Source organism: Mirounga angustirostris, unplaced genomic scaffold (genome assembly GCF_029215605.1).
Source record: "Mirounga angustirostris isolate CCGP_5_RB_7025 unplaced genomic scaffold, mMirAng1.0.hap1 SCAF_2, whole genome shotgun sequence".
Lineage (NCBI taxonomy): Eukaryota > Metazoa > Chordata > Mammalia > Carnivora > Phocidae > Mirounga > Mirounga angustirostris.
The window spans coordinates 158,759,904-158,778,300 of NW_026991710.1; the positions used below are offsets into that span (position 1 = coordinate 158,759,904).

At 45.3% G+C, this 18,397-nt stretch overlaps 1 protein-coding gene across 3 annotated transcripts in view; it reads left to right on the forward strand.

The window, feature by feature from the left end:
* The window catches only part of BIN3 (bridging integrator 3), a 42,358-nt gene that overhangs the window by 5,670 nt on the left and 18,291 nt on the right, over nt 1-18,397 (forward strand). For 2 of the 3 annotated variants that reach the window (XM_045880015.3, XM_045880017.3), the window contains exon 2: nt 16,114-16,162. The exons of the other annotated variant lie outside the window; for it this stretch is intronic. In XM_045880015.3, the coding sequence (XP_045735971.1) occupies nt 16,114-16,162 (49 nt within the window). The remainder of the gene's footprint in view (nt 1-16,113; nt 16,163-18,397) is intronic. 3 annotated transcript variants of the gene reach the window in all.

Here is an 18,397-nt window from a genome sequence, read left to right on the forward strand (position 1 = left end):
CTTTGATATTGTAGCACACCTACATTTATACTTCAGATAAAAGCTTCACGTGGTATATGTGTGTGATGCACACTAGTATTTTATGTTCTATTTCATGTTTAAAAGAATGGTGTACTTCCATTGATCTCATGACTAATTTTGATAGGTTTACAGCGGGATAACGTGTAGCAGCTTACGTGATTGATGCGGGACCCCAGTTAGAAAAGCACTGATCTAGGAGTTTGTTACAGGGGTTCAGACTAGAAGCCAACATCTGTGACTCCAGCCAGCTGAAGATAGTGTTTGGCTTATTTGGTTGTTTTCCGTGGGTTATAAGAAGAAATGTAGAAGGGGCAACTATAAAGAACCCCAGCCATGTGCTTTATAAGAACGTAATCCACAGAAGGGAAAACTGTCAATCACTTTATAGAAAAGAAAACTCCAGCGGACAAAAGCCTATACCAAGATGTTGGTTTATTAGTAATCAGGGAAAAGCAGATTAAACCAACGAGATGCCACCATACAGCCATCCAACTGGCAACAGTTTTAAAGTCTGGCAACACCAAGTATCTAAGGAGGAGGAGCAGTGGGAACGCGCGCCCACTGGCATCCGGGGTGCAGGGTGGTGTAGAGAGTGGTGGTGTAAATTGATACTGGCGATTTCTACGGTACTTGTGGCAGTTGGAAACGTTCGCACCCCCTCACCCAGAGAAACTCCCGCAGGGGAGCGGGGTTGCTTCATTGTCTGTAGATGTCCTGCCTCTACAGTGTGGTATCTTTACATAATGAAACGGGTAGTCATTAAAATGAATGAAGTAGAGCTATGTATATCAATAGGGACAAATCTCAGAAGCATAATGCTGGACATAAAAAGTTAGTTTCAAAGTGATACATTCAGTATTGTACTATTTACATACAGTTCAGGCCTACGAAACAATACTGTGTTGTGCTTATGGATTTAAACATATGTAGTGCAAGTCTGGAAAGAATACGTACTAAACGCAGGGCTGTGGTTCCCCGCCAGGGTGAGGAGGAGTGGGAGGAGGGGACGGAATTGGGCTGGAGCACGGGGCGGGGGGCTTCAGCAGTGTCTGAGGGGCTACGGCTTCATGTCAGAGCCCGATAATGCTGGGTGAACGTATGGGTAGTTCTTCTCTAGCATTTTCTGAGTGTTTACAATAATTGCTAATAGTTTCTCTTAACTTTTGTCATGCCTGGCCTGACGGGCATCACAGCTAGGGCCGACCTCACTGTTCGCAGCAAGAGAATCATTGCCCCCCCCTGGCCAGTAGGTGAGGATGACCTGGGGAGGGAGGCCTAGAAGTGAGTTTCCATCTCAGCCCTCCTCCTTCTCCGTCCTGCTTTCAGACCTTCAGCAGAGAAGGGAAAAAAGGTCGAGTGAAAGCTCTTTGTATAATTCCTGGTTGGTTAGAGACAGAAGTGAAAATGAGATTAGAGATAGTGCCTCAGAAGCTAAACAGCTGGTCTGGTGTTTCTCAGAGTCTGTCAGCGTCTGAGCCACGGCTCACGCATCCGAATGGAAAGCAGGTATTGGAGGCTTCTCTCGGCTTGTTGAGTAAGCAGGATAAGCCTTTCACCTCAGAAGGCCTTCTGTGTTCCTTTTATAAAATGTGGAAACCCGTTTTCTAAGGAGCTACAGAACAAACAAACAAACAGACTCCCTCCCTGAATTGCCTTCCTTCCTCCCGTTTCTTGACCTTTAGACGCTCCATCAGCTTCCAGACTTCTGTCACAAATCCTTTTACTACTTGGGAGGAAGTCCCCGTTCATTGTAGGCAAATGCACTCACTTGGGCCTGGCAGTGATGCGCTCTCCTATGGGACTGCTGCTTGCCCCCAAAGCAGAAAAAATCATTTCAGGTTTCCTAACCATACTTACCTCTGTGTAACCATGTGCGAGCCACCCACTCGGGGCTCAGTTTGTTCATCATCATCGAAATAGCACCCACCACCATCTTCACTGCAAATACTGATAGGCTGCTGACTCTATGTCAGGAACTTTTTTAGGAACTAAACTCATTTGGCCCTCCCAGCGACCCTACATGATACGTATATTATTGTCCGATTCTGTAGGCAAGGAAACTGCGAGACAGGAAGGTGAGCTAAGTTGTCCAAAGCCCCACAGCTGGCAGTTGGCAGAGGGAAGAATTAAAAGCCAAGCAGTCCGGCTCCCAAGTCTGTCCCCCGAGTCTGTCCCCCGACTCAGCGCGCCTCCTCTAGTGAGGAATACAGGAATGGACCGCTTGCTTTAAATGAACTGTTGTCTCTGAAGCACCTAGCACCAAGCAGCACTAGGAGATGCTCAATACATGGTCACTTGAATTGGAGGATTTCTAAGATCTCACATTCTGTGAGATCTCCCTGAACATTCTGTGATTCATTCTGTGTCAGCTTCTCAGAGGTCAGCCTGGGGAGCAGTGGGGAAGGAGGGATCACAGCTGAGCTGGGGGATTGTTCTAGTCCAAGTGACAAATCAGCCAAGTCACAGAGTCATGCCTTTTATTTTTAAACACGCACATACCTCTTCGGACTGGTGGCCTGTCAGGGTAGTATTGTGTGTGCTCTGGTTTTAGATCTGGCTAATTTAGGGGAAGGCCTGACGGGGGCAGGGGCGGGTGGAGAGGCTGTGGTCAGAGGTGCTGGAAATGGCCATTTTACAGCTCAGTCCATTTCCCCTTCTGATGGGGTCTCTTCTGCCCTTGCTCGGGCTGAACTCTCTGTGGCCGGGTGGCACTGTGGCCAGCTGGCCCTGCAGAGAGGATGACCTCCCGCAAGCAGCTGCTTTGCCAGAGCCAGCCGCCTCTCCATAAGCGCTGCCCTGGCCCCAGCCCTCTGTTTCCCCTCCAAGTGTCAAGGTGGTGGTAGCCGTGGTGGGGCCTCAGACCAGGGAAGACAACGACCCAAGGATAGGGTAACAGAAGGATGGGGGGAGGAGGGGCTTGTCCTTCCAGCCTGCAGAAGCTGCTGCCTTTCGCCCACCTTCCTGCTCTTGCCGAGACAGTGACTCAGGCCCAGACCACTCCCCGGGGAGCCAGGATTTCAGCCACTATCAACTGCCGCCTACTCTTTGCTCAGCCCTCCCTTCGTTCTCACCTCCCTTACCTCCTCCCTCCCCCCAAAACTGTGATCCCTCAGAAAGATGTGGGGTGGGGTAGACTGAATCATTTCAGGGTTCTTTCCACCCTCAAGCCAGGCCTAGGCTCATTCACATTCAGTAGAAACGATTTCCAGAGGCCAAGGTGAAGACCAGAGAGGAATGTGTAGGTTTGGGCTTCTTTCCACTCTTCTTTGTCATGGAAGCAGAGGACTCTCCAAAGAAGGCGGGGCTCGAGGGATCTTCTGGGGTGACCAGGGGATCCCCACCCAACTGCCATCTGGGCCTGCCTCTTGTCTCTGCCTCTGCAGTACAGGGGCTGGGGAAACAAAAGATTGAGAAACCTAGCAAATTGAAAATGCAAAAGAGCTGTTTTGGTAAATAGACATTACACAAGAGCAGGAGTTTTTTGGAAAGGTTTTACTGAGACAGAATTAGCCAACTGGCATCATGCTGCTAATAGAGATATTTACTGTTTGAAAAAGTATATTTGTAGCTTTGGAGAACATCCTGTTGACTTTTCTTTATTGTGAAAGTGAATTTTTTCCCCCCTTTCCCTCTGTACACATAGAACTTTTTTTCTTTTTTGAGGTGGGGCACGTTGGGGGTTGGAGAAGGGTAGGCTTGAGAGAATTGTTTTCTCCGTTTTGTTGCTGAGACCAAAATATCCCTTCTCCTGCCCTCTGGTGCTCATATTTACGGATTGGCAAGTAGAACCAATTAAGGAATCCTAGTCCGGAGGCTGGGAGCTCTGAGCCCTCTTGGTTTCTTCCAGAGCGGAGAGATTCTGTGGGGAGCAAGCCCTGTCTTCTCTCCGGACCTCTGCTTACCTGCCCGATGCCAAGGGAAGAACCCCGGGGAAAGCGTGAGGAGGAGGGGGACCAAGGTCCTGAGGCCCAGTGAGCCTCTCTGTGTCCCGGAGGACTGCCGGCCTCAGCCACCACCCCCACTGGACCAGGGCGCCTCTGCTCTCGGAGATGCTGTGATGCTGTTGGACTTGCCGCGTGCGCCTTCCAGAGCAGCCATTTCTCCCGAGGAGGTCCCTGCAACCCAGCAGGGTTCTAGAACCACAGGGAGGTAGTGCCGAGAAGAGGCAGAAGAGCTGCTTCCTTCCGCCCTGTCTTCTCGCTCTCCCCTGGCCACCTTTCACCGCTTCAGTGGCAGAGAATCTGTTCTTTTCTCAGGTACCCTGGCAGGTACCCCAGTTTTCAGGCTATTTCTCCGGCAGAGGGGAGCATATCTGCCATTTGGCAGCCTTGGAATAAACCCAAGAGACTCTTCTCCTGTCATATTTCCTCTTAAGCTCTTTAATTTATTAGTTTTGGGGGACGCCAGGGTGCTCAGTCGGTTAAGTGACTGATTCTTAATTTCGGCTCAGGTCATGATCTCAGGGTCATGAGATTGAGCGCCGAGTTGGGCTCCGAGCTCAGCGGGAAGTCTGCTGGAGATTTTCCCTCTCCCTCTGCCCCTCTGCCCCTGCTCGTGGGCACTCTCTCTCAAATAAATAAATCTTTAAAAATAAAATAAGTTTTCCCTCAACCCATATTCTGATACCATGTCCAGCTAGGCTTTACTGCCAATGCCAAGGGGCAGCTCCGTTTTCACGGTCTGCACCCAGTGTACTTTCCCCTGACCCCAACTGCTGCTGGTGGCTGGGGAGACCCTTTTTAGCTTTGGTTTAGTCAGATAAGAATTGGGAGGCCAAAGACAGTGATCTTACTTTTCTTTGTTGTTTATAAAGCCTTATCTGAGAGTAACTTCTTTCAGGAAACTTAAATGAGAGTATGGTGTTATATAGGGTCCTTGAGGCAACATACTGATTTACTCCTTTATTTAGCCACTTATCCAGTGCTTACTGTGTGCATCAAACTGGACTATAAGCTCCCTGGGATCGTAGAATGAGTCAGTCTTGTTCATCCTGATAGCCCTAGAACCTAGAGTAGTTCTAGGTATAAGGGAGGCCCTCAATAAATATTTACTGAATATTCATTCAATGAAAGTTTGAAAATAGCACTGTACCTAATACAGTACTTACAGAAATTGCAAAGAAGCATAACCTTCAGTCCCTGCACTGGAGGGCTTATGTGTCATAATCAGAAAGTAAGATGTATACACAGCAAAGTTGGTTAGCCTGACCCTTTACGAAGCAGAGTGTAACAGTGAATCACAGCACTGGGTCTCGGAGAGCTGACTGGTCATCTAAATGCATGCTGGAGAAGGCTCTGTGATAGAACTCAAACATCCAGTCTTTGTATCTTGTAGGAAACTGGGAACAAAAAGATACTTCCTTACTAATTGGAGCCTTTCTGGCTGAAACCAGTAGCCTTTTTCATATTTAATGGTGAAAGATCAGCCCCGAAGCATTCTTAGTAAAGTCAGAAACATTTTTCTACAATTTCTGGCCAATGCTATAACACAAGAAGTAGATACAAAATATTGGGAAAGAAAAGGGAAGTTTTGTCATTATTTTCAAGTGATATGACTGTCTATTTGGAAAACCTAATTCTTTTTTTCTTGCTGAATTTCTCAGGCTATATAGGTTAAGTATGTAGGCGTGGTGACTGGTTTCAGGGTAAATATTTAATACCCAAGAGCTTTCCTGTGTACCAGGACAATAAAATGAAAAAGAGAATTCCATCTGCAGTGTAACCAGGTGGAATTGGTTCCATGTGTAGGGCTAAAAATTTCACATGTAAGTGTTACTTTGGGATCTTGATATTCAACAAAATAAAAGTAGAGGACCTACTCATAAGACTAAAGCACATTATAAAAAGACTTGAGTGAACGGAAAGAAATATTATGGCCCTGAATGAGCAAACCTAATATTTGTAAAAATGTAGGATCTTCAAAAGTTAATCTATAAATGTAATGCATTTTCAGTAATAAGTATCCTGATTTGGGGGGGGTGGGGCAGGGGGGCACACAGCATATGACTTTGAAGTTTATCTTAAATATTAAGAAAAATTAAAATAGCCAATTACCTGAAATGAAATGTAATGAGAAGGGATCTGTTTGGGTAGATATTAAGAATTGTTACAAACCTAAATAATTAAATCTGTGTTATTGGCAAAAGAGTAGACAGGTCTGTGGTATGGAATAGAAGTATTTCACACTAATGAAATGATTTCTCAAAGGTAGTTTGTTGTTTAAATTATGTTAAAACAACTGGCTAACCATACACTCAAACTCTAAATGGAGTAATGATTTAAGTATAAAAAATAAACCACTAAAATTCATATGGAAATTCAAGGGACACAGATAGCCAAAATAATCATGGCAAAGTTGGAGGGCTCAACACTTCTCAATCTCAAAACTTACAACAAAGGTCTAGTAATTAGGTACTAGCATAAAGATAAATATGTAGATCAATGGAATCAAATCAAGAGTCCTGAAATAAGACTTTATATTTATGGTCAGTTGATTTATTTTTATATATATATAAGGATGCCAGGACAGTACAACAGGGAAGGAATAGTCTTTTCGACAGCGCCAGGATAATTGGATATCCACATGGGAAAGAATGAAGTAGGACCCCTTACCTCACACCATACACAAAAATTAACTCAGCATGGATCAAGTCCTAAATGTAAAAGCTAAAACTATAAAATCCTAAGAAGAAAACATAGGGGTGAGTCTTCATGACCTTGAATTTGGCAAAGAATTCTTAGACGTGATACCAAAAAGCACAAACAACAAAAGAAAAAATAGATTAAACCTCTTCAAAACCTAAAACTTTTGTGCTTCAAAGAACACCATTAAAAGAGTGAAAAAAAACAATTCACAAATGAGAGAAAATATTTGCAAATCATATATCCGATTAGGAATTTGTACCCAGAATAGACCAAGAACTCTTACAACTCAACAATAAAAAAAGACAACCCATTTTTAAAACAGGCAAAGGATTTGAATAAATATTTCTCCAAAGAAGACACACAAATGACTGATAAGCATATGAAAAGATGTTCAACATCATTAGTCATTAGAGACGTGTCAACCAAACCGTGATGCAATAATCCTCATACCTACTGGAATGGCTAAAATAAAAAAAAACAATGACAAGTGTTGGTGAGGATGTGGAGAAATTGGAACCCTCATGCACTGCTGGTGATTGCAAAATGGCACAGCCACTTTGGAAAAGTCTTGCAGCTCCTCAGAAGTGTAAGCATAGACATAACCACCATATGGCCCAGCAGTTTCACTCCTAGGTACATACCCAAGAGAAATGAAAACGTATGTCCACACACAAACATGTGCACGAATGTTCATAGCAGCAACATTCCTAATGGCCAAAAAGTAGAAACAACCCAAGTGTCCCTCTCCCAGTGAGTGAATGGATAAATGGAAAGTGGGTGTGTGGATAAAGACGGTATATCCCTGCAATCGAATATTATTCTGTGATAAAAGAGGAATGAAGTCCTGATATATGCCACAACGTGGATGATCCTTGAAAACATTTTGCTAAGTGAAAGAAGCCAACACAAAAGGCTACTTATATAATTCCTTTTATAGGAAACGTCCATACTAGGTAAATCCATAGACCTAGTAGCTTAATGGTTTGCCAGGGGGCTGGAGGGAGGGGAGAAATGGGGGGTGATTGCTAATAGATAATGGGGTTTCTTTTGGGGTGATGAAAGTGTTCTGAACTTAGATTGTGGTGATGGTTACACAGTTCTCTGAATGTACTAAAAACAACCAAATTGTACACTGGATGAATGTTATGGTATGTGAATTATATCTCAATAAAGCTGTTATTTAAAACTTAATAAATCAGCTTCCAAGTAAAGATGACAGGTTGAATACATACGTCTAATTTATCTTCCTCACAGATTCCACAAAAAGCACAGTAAAGTGATTTTGTTTTTAAGGCACAGATCTACAGATTCAGGGAGAATAGAGACATCAACCACATTTGGGAATTGGGATGCAGTTACTTGCAGTAACTGTCTAAGTTCCAAGAAAGCCAGATTCTAATCTGGCATTTAGGAAAACCAAGAGCCATCTCAACTTACATTATGGAATCCTCAAAAGTTCAGGAATTGATGGCAGTAGGGACTTCTAGAAATGGGGTGAAGCCAAGCACTCCGATTAGAAGGACTGGTTGAAAGCTGTCTCTGAGTAAGTTTAGAGCCCTGCCATCTCCTCCCCAACTCCAGTATCCCTGGGAGACTGTCCCTGCCTCACCCTAGCAAAAGAATGAAGGGGCCCCACCCTTTGGAGAGTATGAGACAGGGAGTTCCTATACTAGGTACACAAAGGTGGATTTACTATGTGAAAACTATTTAATAAAGTTTAAGCTTCAGGGCCCCTGGCTTGCATGGACCTTGTCCAAGGCCCTGAAAGGAACCCTAGCTGTGTGTTCCCATGATCCTGTGTTTTTGTAAACATCAAAAATGTATTTATACTGCACTCAGTTAAGAAAACCTCTGCCTTCACTTCCTCCTTTTTCTGCTCTATACTGCCCCTCATGTCAGGCAGCTTTGGAGTAGCAAAGGCCTTTTTTGGGATGCTACTGGAGGATTGAATTGGGAGTATGCTGTTTTAGCTGCAATTTGAGGACATTTTTTGAAAACTTTGATAAAACCACAAGAAATTGCAGATTCCTGAGTTGCAAATATACAAAGGGTACCTTTTTTGGTCCTCTTTAAGTGTACTTAAAAACTAAGGGGAAGGGGTGCCTGGCTGGCTCAGTCAGTAGAACATGCAACTTGATCTCGGGGTTGTGAGTTCAAAGCCCACGTTGGGCATAGAGCCTACTTAAAAAAAAAAAAAAAAAAGATTGTACGCCTTGAACTTTCACAATGTTCTGTGTATCCATTGTATCTCAATAAAGCTGGAAAACATTTTTAAAAGGAAGAAAAAAAAGCTAAGGGGAGAATTCGGTCAAAAATAACAGAACACAAAAAAGTGACAAAGGTGAGCAATTAAATCAATAGGTATTCTGAAATCAAAGTACAACAAAACATTTTCAAATTGTACTAAAAGCTAATAATTCATTACGAGAACGAGATCAGTTTTAAATAGCAGCGATGGTTGTTTGATAATCTAGTTAATAAAGAGGAGGAGCAATTCATATGCACACATTGATAAAACATTTAAATTTCTTAATGCAGGGCGCCTCGGTGGCTCAGTTGTTAAGCGTCTGCCTTCGGCTCAGGTCATGATCCCAGGGTCCTGGGATCGAGTCCCACATCGGGCTCCCTGCTCTGCGGGAAGCCTGTTCTCCCTCTCCCACTCCCCCTGCTTGTGTTCCTGCTCTCGCTATGTCTCTCTCTGTCAAATAAATAAATAAAATCTTTTAAAAAAAAATTTCTTAATGCAAAAGATAACGAAGATGACAAAACTCATGATGTGCCCTCCTCCAGGGACATCAGTGACAAGCCGTTTACCCCCATAAATTCAGAGAGCGGCTAAGATTAGTCATCATACAAGAAAACCTGAAATGTGTCCTGAAATCTTACAGTTTATTTATGAAAGAAACATGAGATTTTCCTAAATTTTACAAAAGTCCTAAAATTTGTAGTATATTTATATATTACTGGTAAGCTACAAAAAAGCTTTTCTAAACTGTCAGTAATAGAAAACAAATTTCAGTCAACCATACTAAAGGAAAGGCTGAATTACCTTTCTTTTCTCTCTAAGAAAATGATGTTACCCACTCTGTGTCACATGAAGAGGCAATCATAGACTACACAGCCAAAAAATGAATACAGAGGTGTGTCAGATGATTAATAAAAATATTAGGTTATTCTTGATTTTCTGATGTTTGTGTTATTTGTCAGCTTTTATAACTTGTAATTTGTTATGTTCTTTTCTCTGTCTAAAACACTTTCATACCTATTTTTATATTTGGGGTTTTTAAAAAAAAATTTTTAAGATTTTATTTTTAAGTAATCTCTACACCCAATGTGGGGCTCGAACTCACAACCCCAAGATCTAGAGTCACCTGCTCCACTGCCCGAGGCAGCCAGGTGCCCTATCCTGTGTTTATATTTGTAAACTTGCATTCTTTTTCTTTAAAAGGGCATGCAAAATCATAAGCTCCAGGCCCACAAAACTCAGATCCACTGTAAGTCCAGTTGAGGGCAGGACTGCCATCCTCAAGGCAGGAGGAGGAAGTGAAGGAATGCGTGGGGACTGCTGAGACAACCCTTCCATTCCCCTGTGGCACCTGCAGGACACACATACATACACGTACACGTGCACACGTAACCTACTCACTGAGCTCAAAGAACACTCCTGTGACGAGACAGCAGAAGAATCTTCTCTGCCCAGAGAATTAAAGACTAGATACTGATGTCAGGGGCTCCCCACAAAACTGCTCAGCCAGGCCACTCTACACAGTAGACAGACCTCATCAGAGCACTCATGGCTTCTAATCAGCTGTTTTGTCTCCTGTCACGCATGTGAGCAGACACGCAAGAATTACCACACCCCGAGGGGAGTGTTGAGTATTTTTGAAAAATGGAGACAAAAGCAGAAAGACAACTTGAGGGGAAACTGAGACTCCAGGAAGAAGAAATGTTTTCTAAAGCTATCATTAAGGTCTTTAGAGAGAGAAGGCATCCATGAAGTAAAAAACAGGATACCATAAAAAATAAAAATAAATTAAAAACAAACAAACAAACCAGAACATCCTGAAAATTAAAAAGAGCTCTCGGAAATTAAAAATATGATAGAAATGGGGGCGCCTGGCTGCCTCAGTCTGCAGAGGGTGCAACTCTTGATCTCAGGGTCGTGAGTTCAAGCCCAACGTTGGGTGTAGAGATTACTTACATAAATGAGTAAATAAAAACTTTTAGGGGCAGCTGGGTGGCTCAGTCATTAGGCGTCTGCCTTCGGCTCAGGTCATGATCCCAGGGTCCTGGGATTGAGCCCCACATCGGGCTCCCTGCTCCGCGGGAGGCCTGCTTCTCCCTCTCCCACTCCCCTTGCTTGTGTTCCCTCTCTCGCTGTGTCTCTCTCTGTCAAATAAATAAATTCTTTAAAAATTAAAAAAAATTTTTAAAATAAAAACTTTTAAAAATCTACGATAGAAATGGAAAACTTGACAAGATAAGGAAATGTTGAAAAATAGAAATTGGAGAAGCAACCAAGGAGGGTCAGCATTGGAATTACAAGAATTTCAGAAATAAGAGGCAGAGAAAATGGGGGAAGAAACCAACCACGACCACGTTCTTTTAAATCCCAGAACGAATGATTATAAATTGCCAAACTGAAAGAGTTTGGCCCGTACCCCAGCACAGTGAGTGAAATTAGACCCACAAGGTACATCCTTGTGACATTTCACACCACCGGGGACAAACATGATCCAATAAGCTTGCACGAAGAAGTAGGTCACCTACAAAGGATAGAAATCAGCGTGCTTTCGACTTCACCACCACAGTAGTACTGGGAAAGGAGAAGCCGGCGAAGCAATGCCTTTGAGAGTCTGGAAGAAATTAAGTCCAGCCCACATTCTATACCCAGTCAAACTAACTGGTGTGAGGCAGAGTAAAAAGGGGTTTTGTTATGCAAAGTCTCAAAAAAAGTATCTCGCACACACTTTTACTCCACGCAAACGAGGAAGACACGAGACATTCCAGGTGTCAGAATTCTGGGAGAGGCGGAAGGCATTGGTGTGAGGAAAGAGAAGGGAGAGCCTGGGCCATCAGCTGTGCTCCAGGGCCGAGCTGCTCAGAGGCTGCCGTGGTCACTGCTTCCCGAAGTGAACCCCTGATACAAATAAATGGGTTGACAGTGGATTGAGACAACGGAGATAGAGTGAGGGTTAAATACGTAGAAAAATGACAGGGAAAGCAGAAACATGCAGTGTTACTAGTTATGTATTGCCGTGTAACAAATTACCCCACAACATGGTGTCTCAAAACAACAGTACCAGTTTCTGCAGGTCAGGAATTTGGGAGTGGCTTAGCTGGGGGGCTTGGCTCCGAACGCTGCAGTCTGCTGAAGGTTTGGCTGAGGTGGAAAAATCTGCCACCACATGTAGGAAAGAAAAGAAATCACATGATTCTCCTAATAGTTTACTTAGTATTGATCTTACCAAATCACATAACTGTATCGAAAAGATGTGCCTTTGTGTCATGGGGGTGGAGGCCTGGAAAGGGTTGGCTGGTTTCTTAAATCTTCCCCTTCCAAAACAAAAAGGAGCTAGTGCCTAAAACCTAACAAGAGATAGCAATAGAAGCATTTTTATTTAGAGATGCAAAGGTAGATGCCAATAAAACCAGCGCAGTCAAAAGCGCTTGTCTTGGGCAAGTGAGATGTGGGTGGGAGAGGGAGGGCAGAACCTAATGTCTCATTTAACAAACCTTGTCTTATTAAACTCTGCCCACGTAGAACTCGGATGAAAGCAAACTCAGGTTAATAGAAGGAAACCAATAAAATAAATTTAGGTGAATTTTTATATGTCGGGGTGGAGAGGGCAGTTCTTTCTCAGTGAGACACCAAATGAAGACATCGTAAAGGAAAAAGATTTGGTAGATTTGACTTCATACCGATCAGAAGCTTCTGTACATTAAACACACATGTACAAAAGGGCAAGGCAAACACTAAGCCAGAAAAAAAATCCTGAAAAACAGGCCAAAGGGCCAGTGGTAAAATGTAAACCATTTCAATCTTTTAAAAAATGTAGACTGTCTCAATCTGCCTCTAGGGCAGTTTGGCAAATGTATCAAAGTCTTGGACATGTATATATCCTTTGACCCAGCAATTCCAACTCTAAGAATTTATCCTTTGTGAGTAATCCTTGATGTACACAAAGATTTCGCTATTAAGGGTTTTTTATAATAGAAGAAAAATCTGAAACAGTTGAAATGACCACCAGTAAGTGATGTGGGGCACAAAAATAAAATGGTGAATGAAATACTAGGTAGCTCGTACAAGTCAGCCTGATGGCAACTGCATACTGGCATAGAAAAGCCTTCATGATATGTTTCCTTTGTTCTTTAAAAATTATGTAAATATACATATATACCCATGTACATTGTATGTACACACAGATTCAGGGTGTTACTGTTTATTTTTCTGTGTGTGTGTGTGTGCGCGCGTGCGTGTTCTTTGTGTTTTCCATGTTTTCCAAGTGTTTGACACTGATCAGGTGTTATTTTTATAGTCAAGGAAAAAACAAGGGATTTTTTTTTTCGTTTATTTGAAAAATATGGAAAGTGCAAAGGAGAAAACAGTAATCACACACCACCCCAAATTAACCACTTCTAACACTTGGCATATTTGCTTCAGATTTTTTTCTTTCTGCAAACTTTTAAAATATAATTAACACCAAAACATTAGCCTTGGTTATCTTTAGATATGAGACTGTGAGCTGTGTTTTGGTTTTTTTCCTTCTTTTCCTTCCCTTTCTCTCTCTCTCTCTCTCTCTCTCACTCACTCTCTCCCCCTCTCTCCTTCTCTCCCTCCTTCCCCCCCCCATACTTTCCTGTATTTCCCAAGTTTTCTCTGATTATATTTTACTTTTTAAAGGGATAAACTTCAATTAACTATAAAAGGTAGACTATTTTTAAATGCCAAATAAAGTCTTAGACATCTAGAAGAAGGCAAGCAAGGTTTTGGACTTGAGAACAGCTTTGATGCAGCCCGGAGAAGGGAAGGCATCCCATATGGGTGGGGTGGCTGTATATCCCAGTTGCCCTAGACAGTCCAAGTCTTATACCTGTTGTCCTGACGACATTATTGGTGACATTTTGCACACAGTCAACGTGGTGCATGAAACCTGTGATTTGCGTAGAAGGATCCAGATCAGCACAGGCTCCTTCCTCCCGATAACACTACTCTCTTCATTTCTTGTGTTTCCGGTCTTTTAAAAAACAAGGAGCCCCTTTGAAATTCCATAGTTATGTTAAGGTTAGGTAGTTTGGTCAGATGATTTTTCTTAGTTCCCTCAAAGAAATACAACAAATTCATGTGAACGAGTGGTAAACCATGAGTTGCGGAGAGACAAGGGGATTGTTTACTCCTGGTTCCGTTGTGAGCCAGCAGCATGACCCTGGGCGAGTCACTGGACCTCTCCAGATTGGCTCTCCCATCTGCAAAATGAGAGGGTTGAACTGGAACAATTTCTATGGTAACTTGCAATTCTAAAAATACTGTGATTCCAAATTGAGATTTAGAGAGGCTGTGGCACCACAAGTAATAGCATCGAAGTTTCTAATTTCTTTGTAGCTGGTCTGTAGTCCTAGACTCCAAGTTAGCATCATTTCCAAGACCACTGTGAGAATTCTGGAGAATTCTCATCTGGCTCCCACGTTCCTGCAACAAAGATTCAGTTTAGAAGGCAAGTTTTAGACGGGCGAAGGGACCCCCTAGTCCAACTCCTTTGTTTTAGAGTCCAGAGAGCTCATGATTTGTCCATATCACAAAACTGGTCAGAGGCGGAGAGCGGGCTTTCTGATTCCCGGTCTAGAGCTTGTTACACCACAACATGCTTCGCGCAGAACAGTCTTTTCTCAGTGCCACCAGGACCTCATGTGCACTGTCACCAAAATGGTCCTTAAGGGCAGTTGTTCGCTGTCCAAAACCATTGTGTCAATCAACTCCGATCCCTAATTTGGGGAAGAGTAAGGGAGGGGGGAGCAAGAGGAGGAGGGGACTGCAGAGCTCTGCTCCCCTAACCTTTGTTCTTTAGGTCTGCAGAAGGGAAAGAGCAATTCTTTTCTCTCCTTTTCAGTTCCAGAGCTTACCTTTTCCCTCTGCTAATTATAGAGCCACTGACTATTTGTTTACAGAAGCCATGTGAGTCAGCCAGCCCCCAAAGGGTTAATGCTCCCAAATTACTGGGCTGGGTTAACAATAAACAGGATGTCCTCCAGAAATTAAATTTAAACCACTGTGACTCAGGCTGGCCCATCCTCTCCACCGGATCGTTGTCTGGGGTTATTATCGGTGGTTAATTATACCATTGGGTTTAGCAACGGTGTTGGTCAGTTTGGGCCAAGAGAAAGCAGGCTTGGGCAGAAGGGCGTGCAGAGGGAAGGGGTGGGTGTGGATGGGTGGAAGCGGGAGGTTTGAACGGGAAGGGACTCGGGCGTCCTGAGCACTGAAAGGAGTGGGAGTAGGAGCGGCATTGTCCCCTCAGTGCTCTCTTGCTCTTGCCCTGTGCCCTGAGATGATCCCAGGGGTGCTTAACTCACTGTTAGCTAAGGGGCTTCGGGGAGCCTCCTTTCTCCAGCCATTGGTACACTTCAGAATTCTCAGTGCCTCAAGGCAGCTTCTGAATTACCAGTTTAACCCTATCCTTTGGCAGAGTAGGAAATGAATCTCAGGGCTGACCTTACCTGCCAGAGGGCGGCCTGCTCCTCAGAGGTGGAGGCAACAGTGGTGGGTTGGTTTAGAGCCTAGACCTTGACCTTCCTTCTGTTACGCCAAACTGTCGTCCGTTTCCAAGTGGGGAACCTTAGGTGCAGAGCTTCGTAGCAAGTTCCGGACAGACTTGGGCCAGACTCAGAGCCACAGTTCAATTTTGTCAGTTCTTACTGGAAATAACCCAGCCTGGCTGGTCCTTAATGCCCCTTTAGTTTGTCATCCCTCTCCAGCCACAGAAGCAGCTCTGCAGGGCTACTGTTTGTCCCTCTATAGAGAAGTAGTGAAGCACCTAATACAGACGAGAAGTGGTGCTCATGGTGTTTTTTAAACGCTTGTTTTCAAGGATGATAGCTACCCTGGCGAACCTATAATTTCTGACTTTGCAGCTCCTCAGGACACAGATACACAGTGACTGTGAGTTGAACAGTATCTCCCCTTTCCCGCCCTCACCTCTGCACACCAGACTCTTGGTAGGAGAGATGCTCTGGGGCAGAAGGCAGTGCCCAGGACTTCCAGCTGACACTCCGGAGCCCAGCCTGGCTGCTGCCAGCCCAAAACCCACGGGGCAGGTGGCATGAGGGCTGGGAGTGAGCCACCACCACTCTTTGCCCTCCTGGGGGGCAGCGGCCTAGACTTCATCAATACTTTTCAGCCACATCCTTCCCCATTTCTCCTAAAAGCCCCCTTTGTCTCTGTCTCTCATAGGATTCCTTTCAAGATTGGGCAGCCCAAGAAACAGATTGTCCCCAAAACAGTGAGTAACCCAATTCTTTCATTCTGAGGCTCAGTCTGTCTCACGTGGCCTTTGCAGAGAACCAGAACTTTGACTCAGCTCATCGTGGGCCTGGGAGGGCTGCACCCTGGCTGCCTTCTTCCCAGCTGCGTTGCTCTAGAATCTCACCTAGACTGGGGCTTGCAGGGGCCTCCTAGCGTGGGACATTTTCCTTCGGCAGATCAGCCTGGGCTCATCCCCATCGTCCTCCCGCAGGTCGAGGAGGTAGGTGATGGGTGAGGAATCCGTTGCTTCTGAACGGCCCATCTCTGCAATCTGGCGTGCAGTCTGTGCTTTCCTAAGAGGGCTCCTGAAACATAGGCCCCCACCTCAAGCTGCATGAAGACCAGGAAGCTTCTCCAGGGGGGTCCCTTTCTCTCCACTGCCAAGGGCATCTTGGCCAGGACCCAGAGTCAGCGGGAGAGCATGACTGAATCCTACCTCCTTGAGAGCCCACAGTTTTTATCCCTATTTTATCTCCAGAATGGGAGAGGAGTCATAGATTCTTAGAAAGTTAGAGATGGGAAGCCCTTACTGATCATCTAGTCCAACCTGATTTTTCTGACGAGAAAACCAAGGCCTACGAAGTCACAGTGACTTTCTAAGGTTGTAAAAAAAACTAACAGTGACAGAGCTGAAATTGGAACCCAAGCTGGAGCCTCTGTTCCATACACATTCCATTCCTTTATTCCACCTCACTTGTGCTGGGAAGGTCTCCCATGGTTTGGGAATTCTGGTCAAGAACGGCCTCTTGAACCCCCTCAGCCACCAGTCTAAGCAGGCTCTTGGTTTTACTGTGGGAAAGCCTAACTGCACACTGCCTGTCCTTGTGCCCGGCACCGCCCGCCTGCTGGGGCCCCTGACGCTTCTCTCGGCCTGATGACCTCGGCCCTCCTCGGCTCAAGACTCAGAACTACAGGAAAGATACTGCTGCAGTTTGGCAGGAAGGGAAGTTCATCACACATCTGACCAATGGCTCAGTCTTTGGAAAATCCGAAGTCAGGCCACTTAAAAGGAAGTGGGCCTGCATTTCTCTTTCAAGTGAAGGCAGGCGGAGGACGACGGAGAGTTTACCTCCCATGCAGAGGCCGGCCATCTGCGGAGGCTCTCAGCTGAAGCGCAAAGAATCTGGGCGTGCAAGTGTTGGGCTCCAGCCGGCTACAGGAAGTGGGAAGGTGTGGCTTTGAGTCTCCAGAGTTTAATCCGGGGCAGATCTGAAAGGGAAGTGGTTGTGAGAAGGGTCTTTTATTCCCAACACTCACTACCAAAAAACAAACAGACAAACAGAAAACTCTCCCAACGCCCTTACCTTTAGGGAGATAGCCATTGTTCTCCACAGAAAAGTATAGGCTACAATTCAGTTTCTAGCTTCTTTACCAGAGTTTTTTTTGACAGATCTCTGAGTCTTTTCATCTGAGGAGTGATGAGGACTCCCCAGAGGAAGGGCAGAGGTATACTCCCAGCGCCTACGGATGGCCCTACAGACAGGCCCGCGGATGGGCCCCTGGCCTGCCTCTCCTCCTCGTCACAGGGGTCTTGTTTGAGATAGAATCATGGTCCTTTGACTTTTGGAATCCGCTCCCCCAGACGGACTGGGCATCAAGTAGTGGTTAAGAAGCCGGATTTGGGAGGTTTCCTGCCTGGATTCCCACCGCTCTGCCACGTGCTGTGTGTGATGGCCGTGGCCAAGGCCCTTACGCTCTCTGAGCCCTGCTTTCTCCCTTCTTAAGTGCAGGTGAACCTGGAACCCATGCCATTGACATATTCGGAGTCCTACACGAGGCCAGGCACTTAACACAGCGTCCGGCACATAGCGAGCCCTCAATAAATATTAACTCCATGATGGGAAGGGAGTTGATCTGACTCTTTCCAAACCACCGGGGATGCAGCCTATCCGCAGCAGCCGGATCCCCTAGTGCGGGGGGGGGGGGGGGGGGGTCGGGGGGGGGAATGGTAGGCGCGGCCTTTGATCTCTCACAAGGAAGCAAAGCCTGGTTAGGGCTTGGAAGAGAGTTGTTTGCTCCCTCAACCCCCCAGAGGCACTGAAGTGTAAAGAGCGAGAGCCTGCCCCTTCGGCCTCGTTCTCTGCCCCACAGGCCCCTCCTGGCCCCCAGCACAGGCCGAGCCGGGCAGCCGTGTCGGTGACGCACTGTTCTTCTTGCCCTGGCGCTGTCAGAGAGGGCAGATGCGGCTGCCTGCTGACGGGAAGTCCTGGTG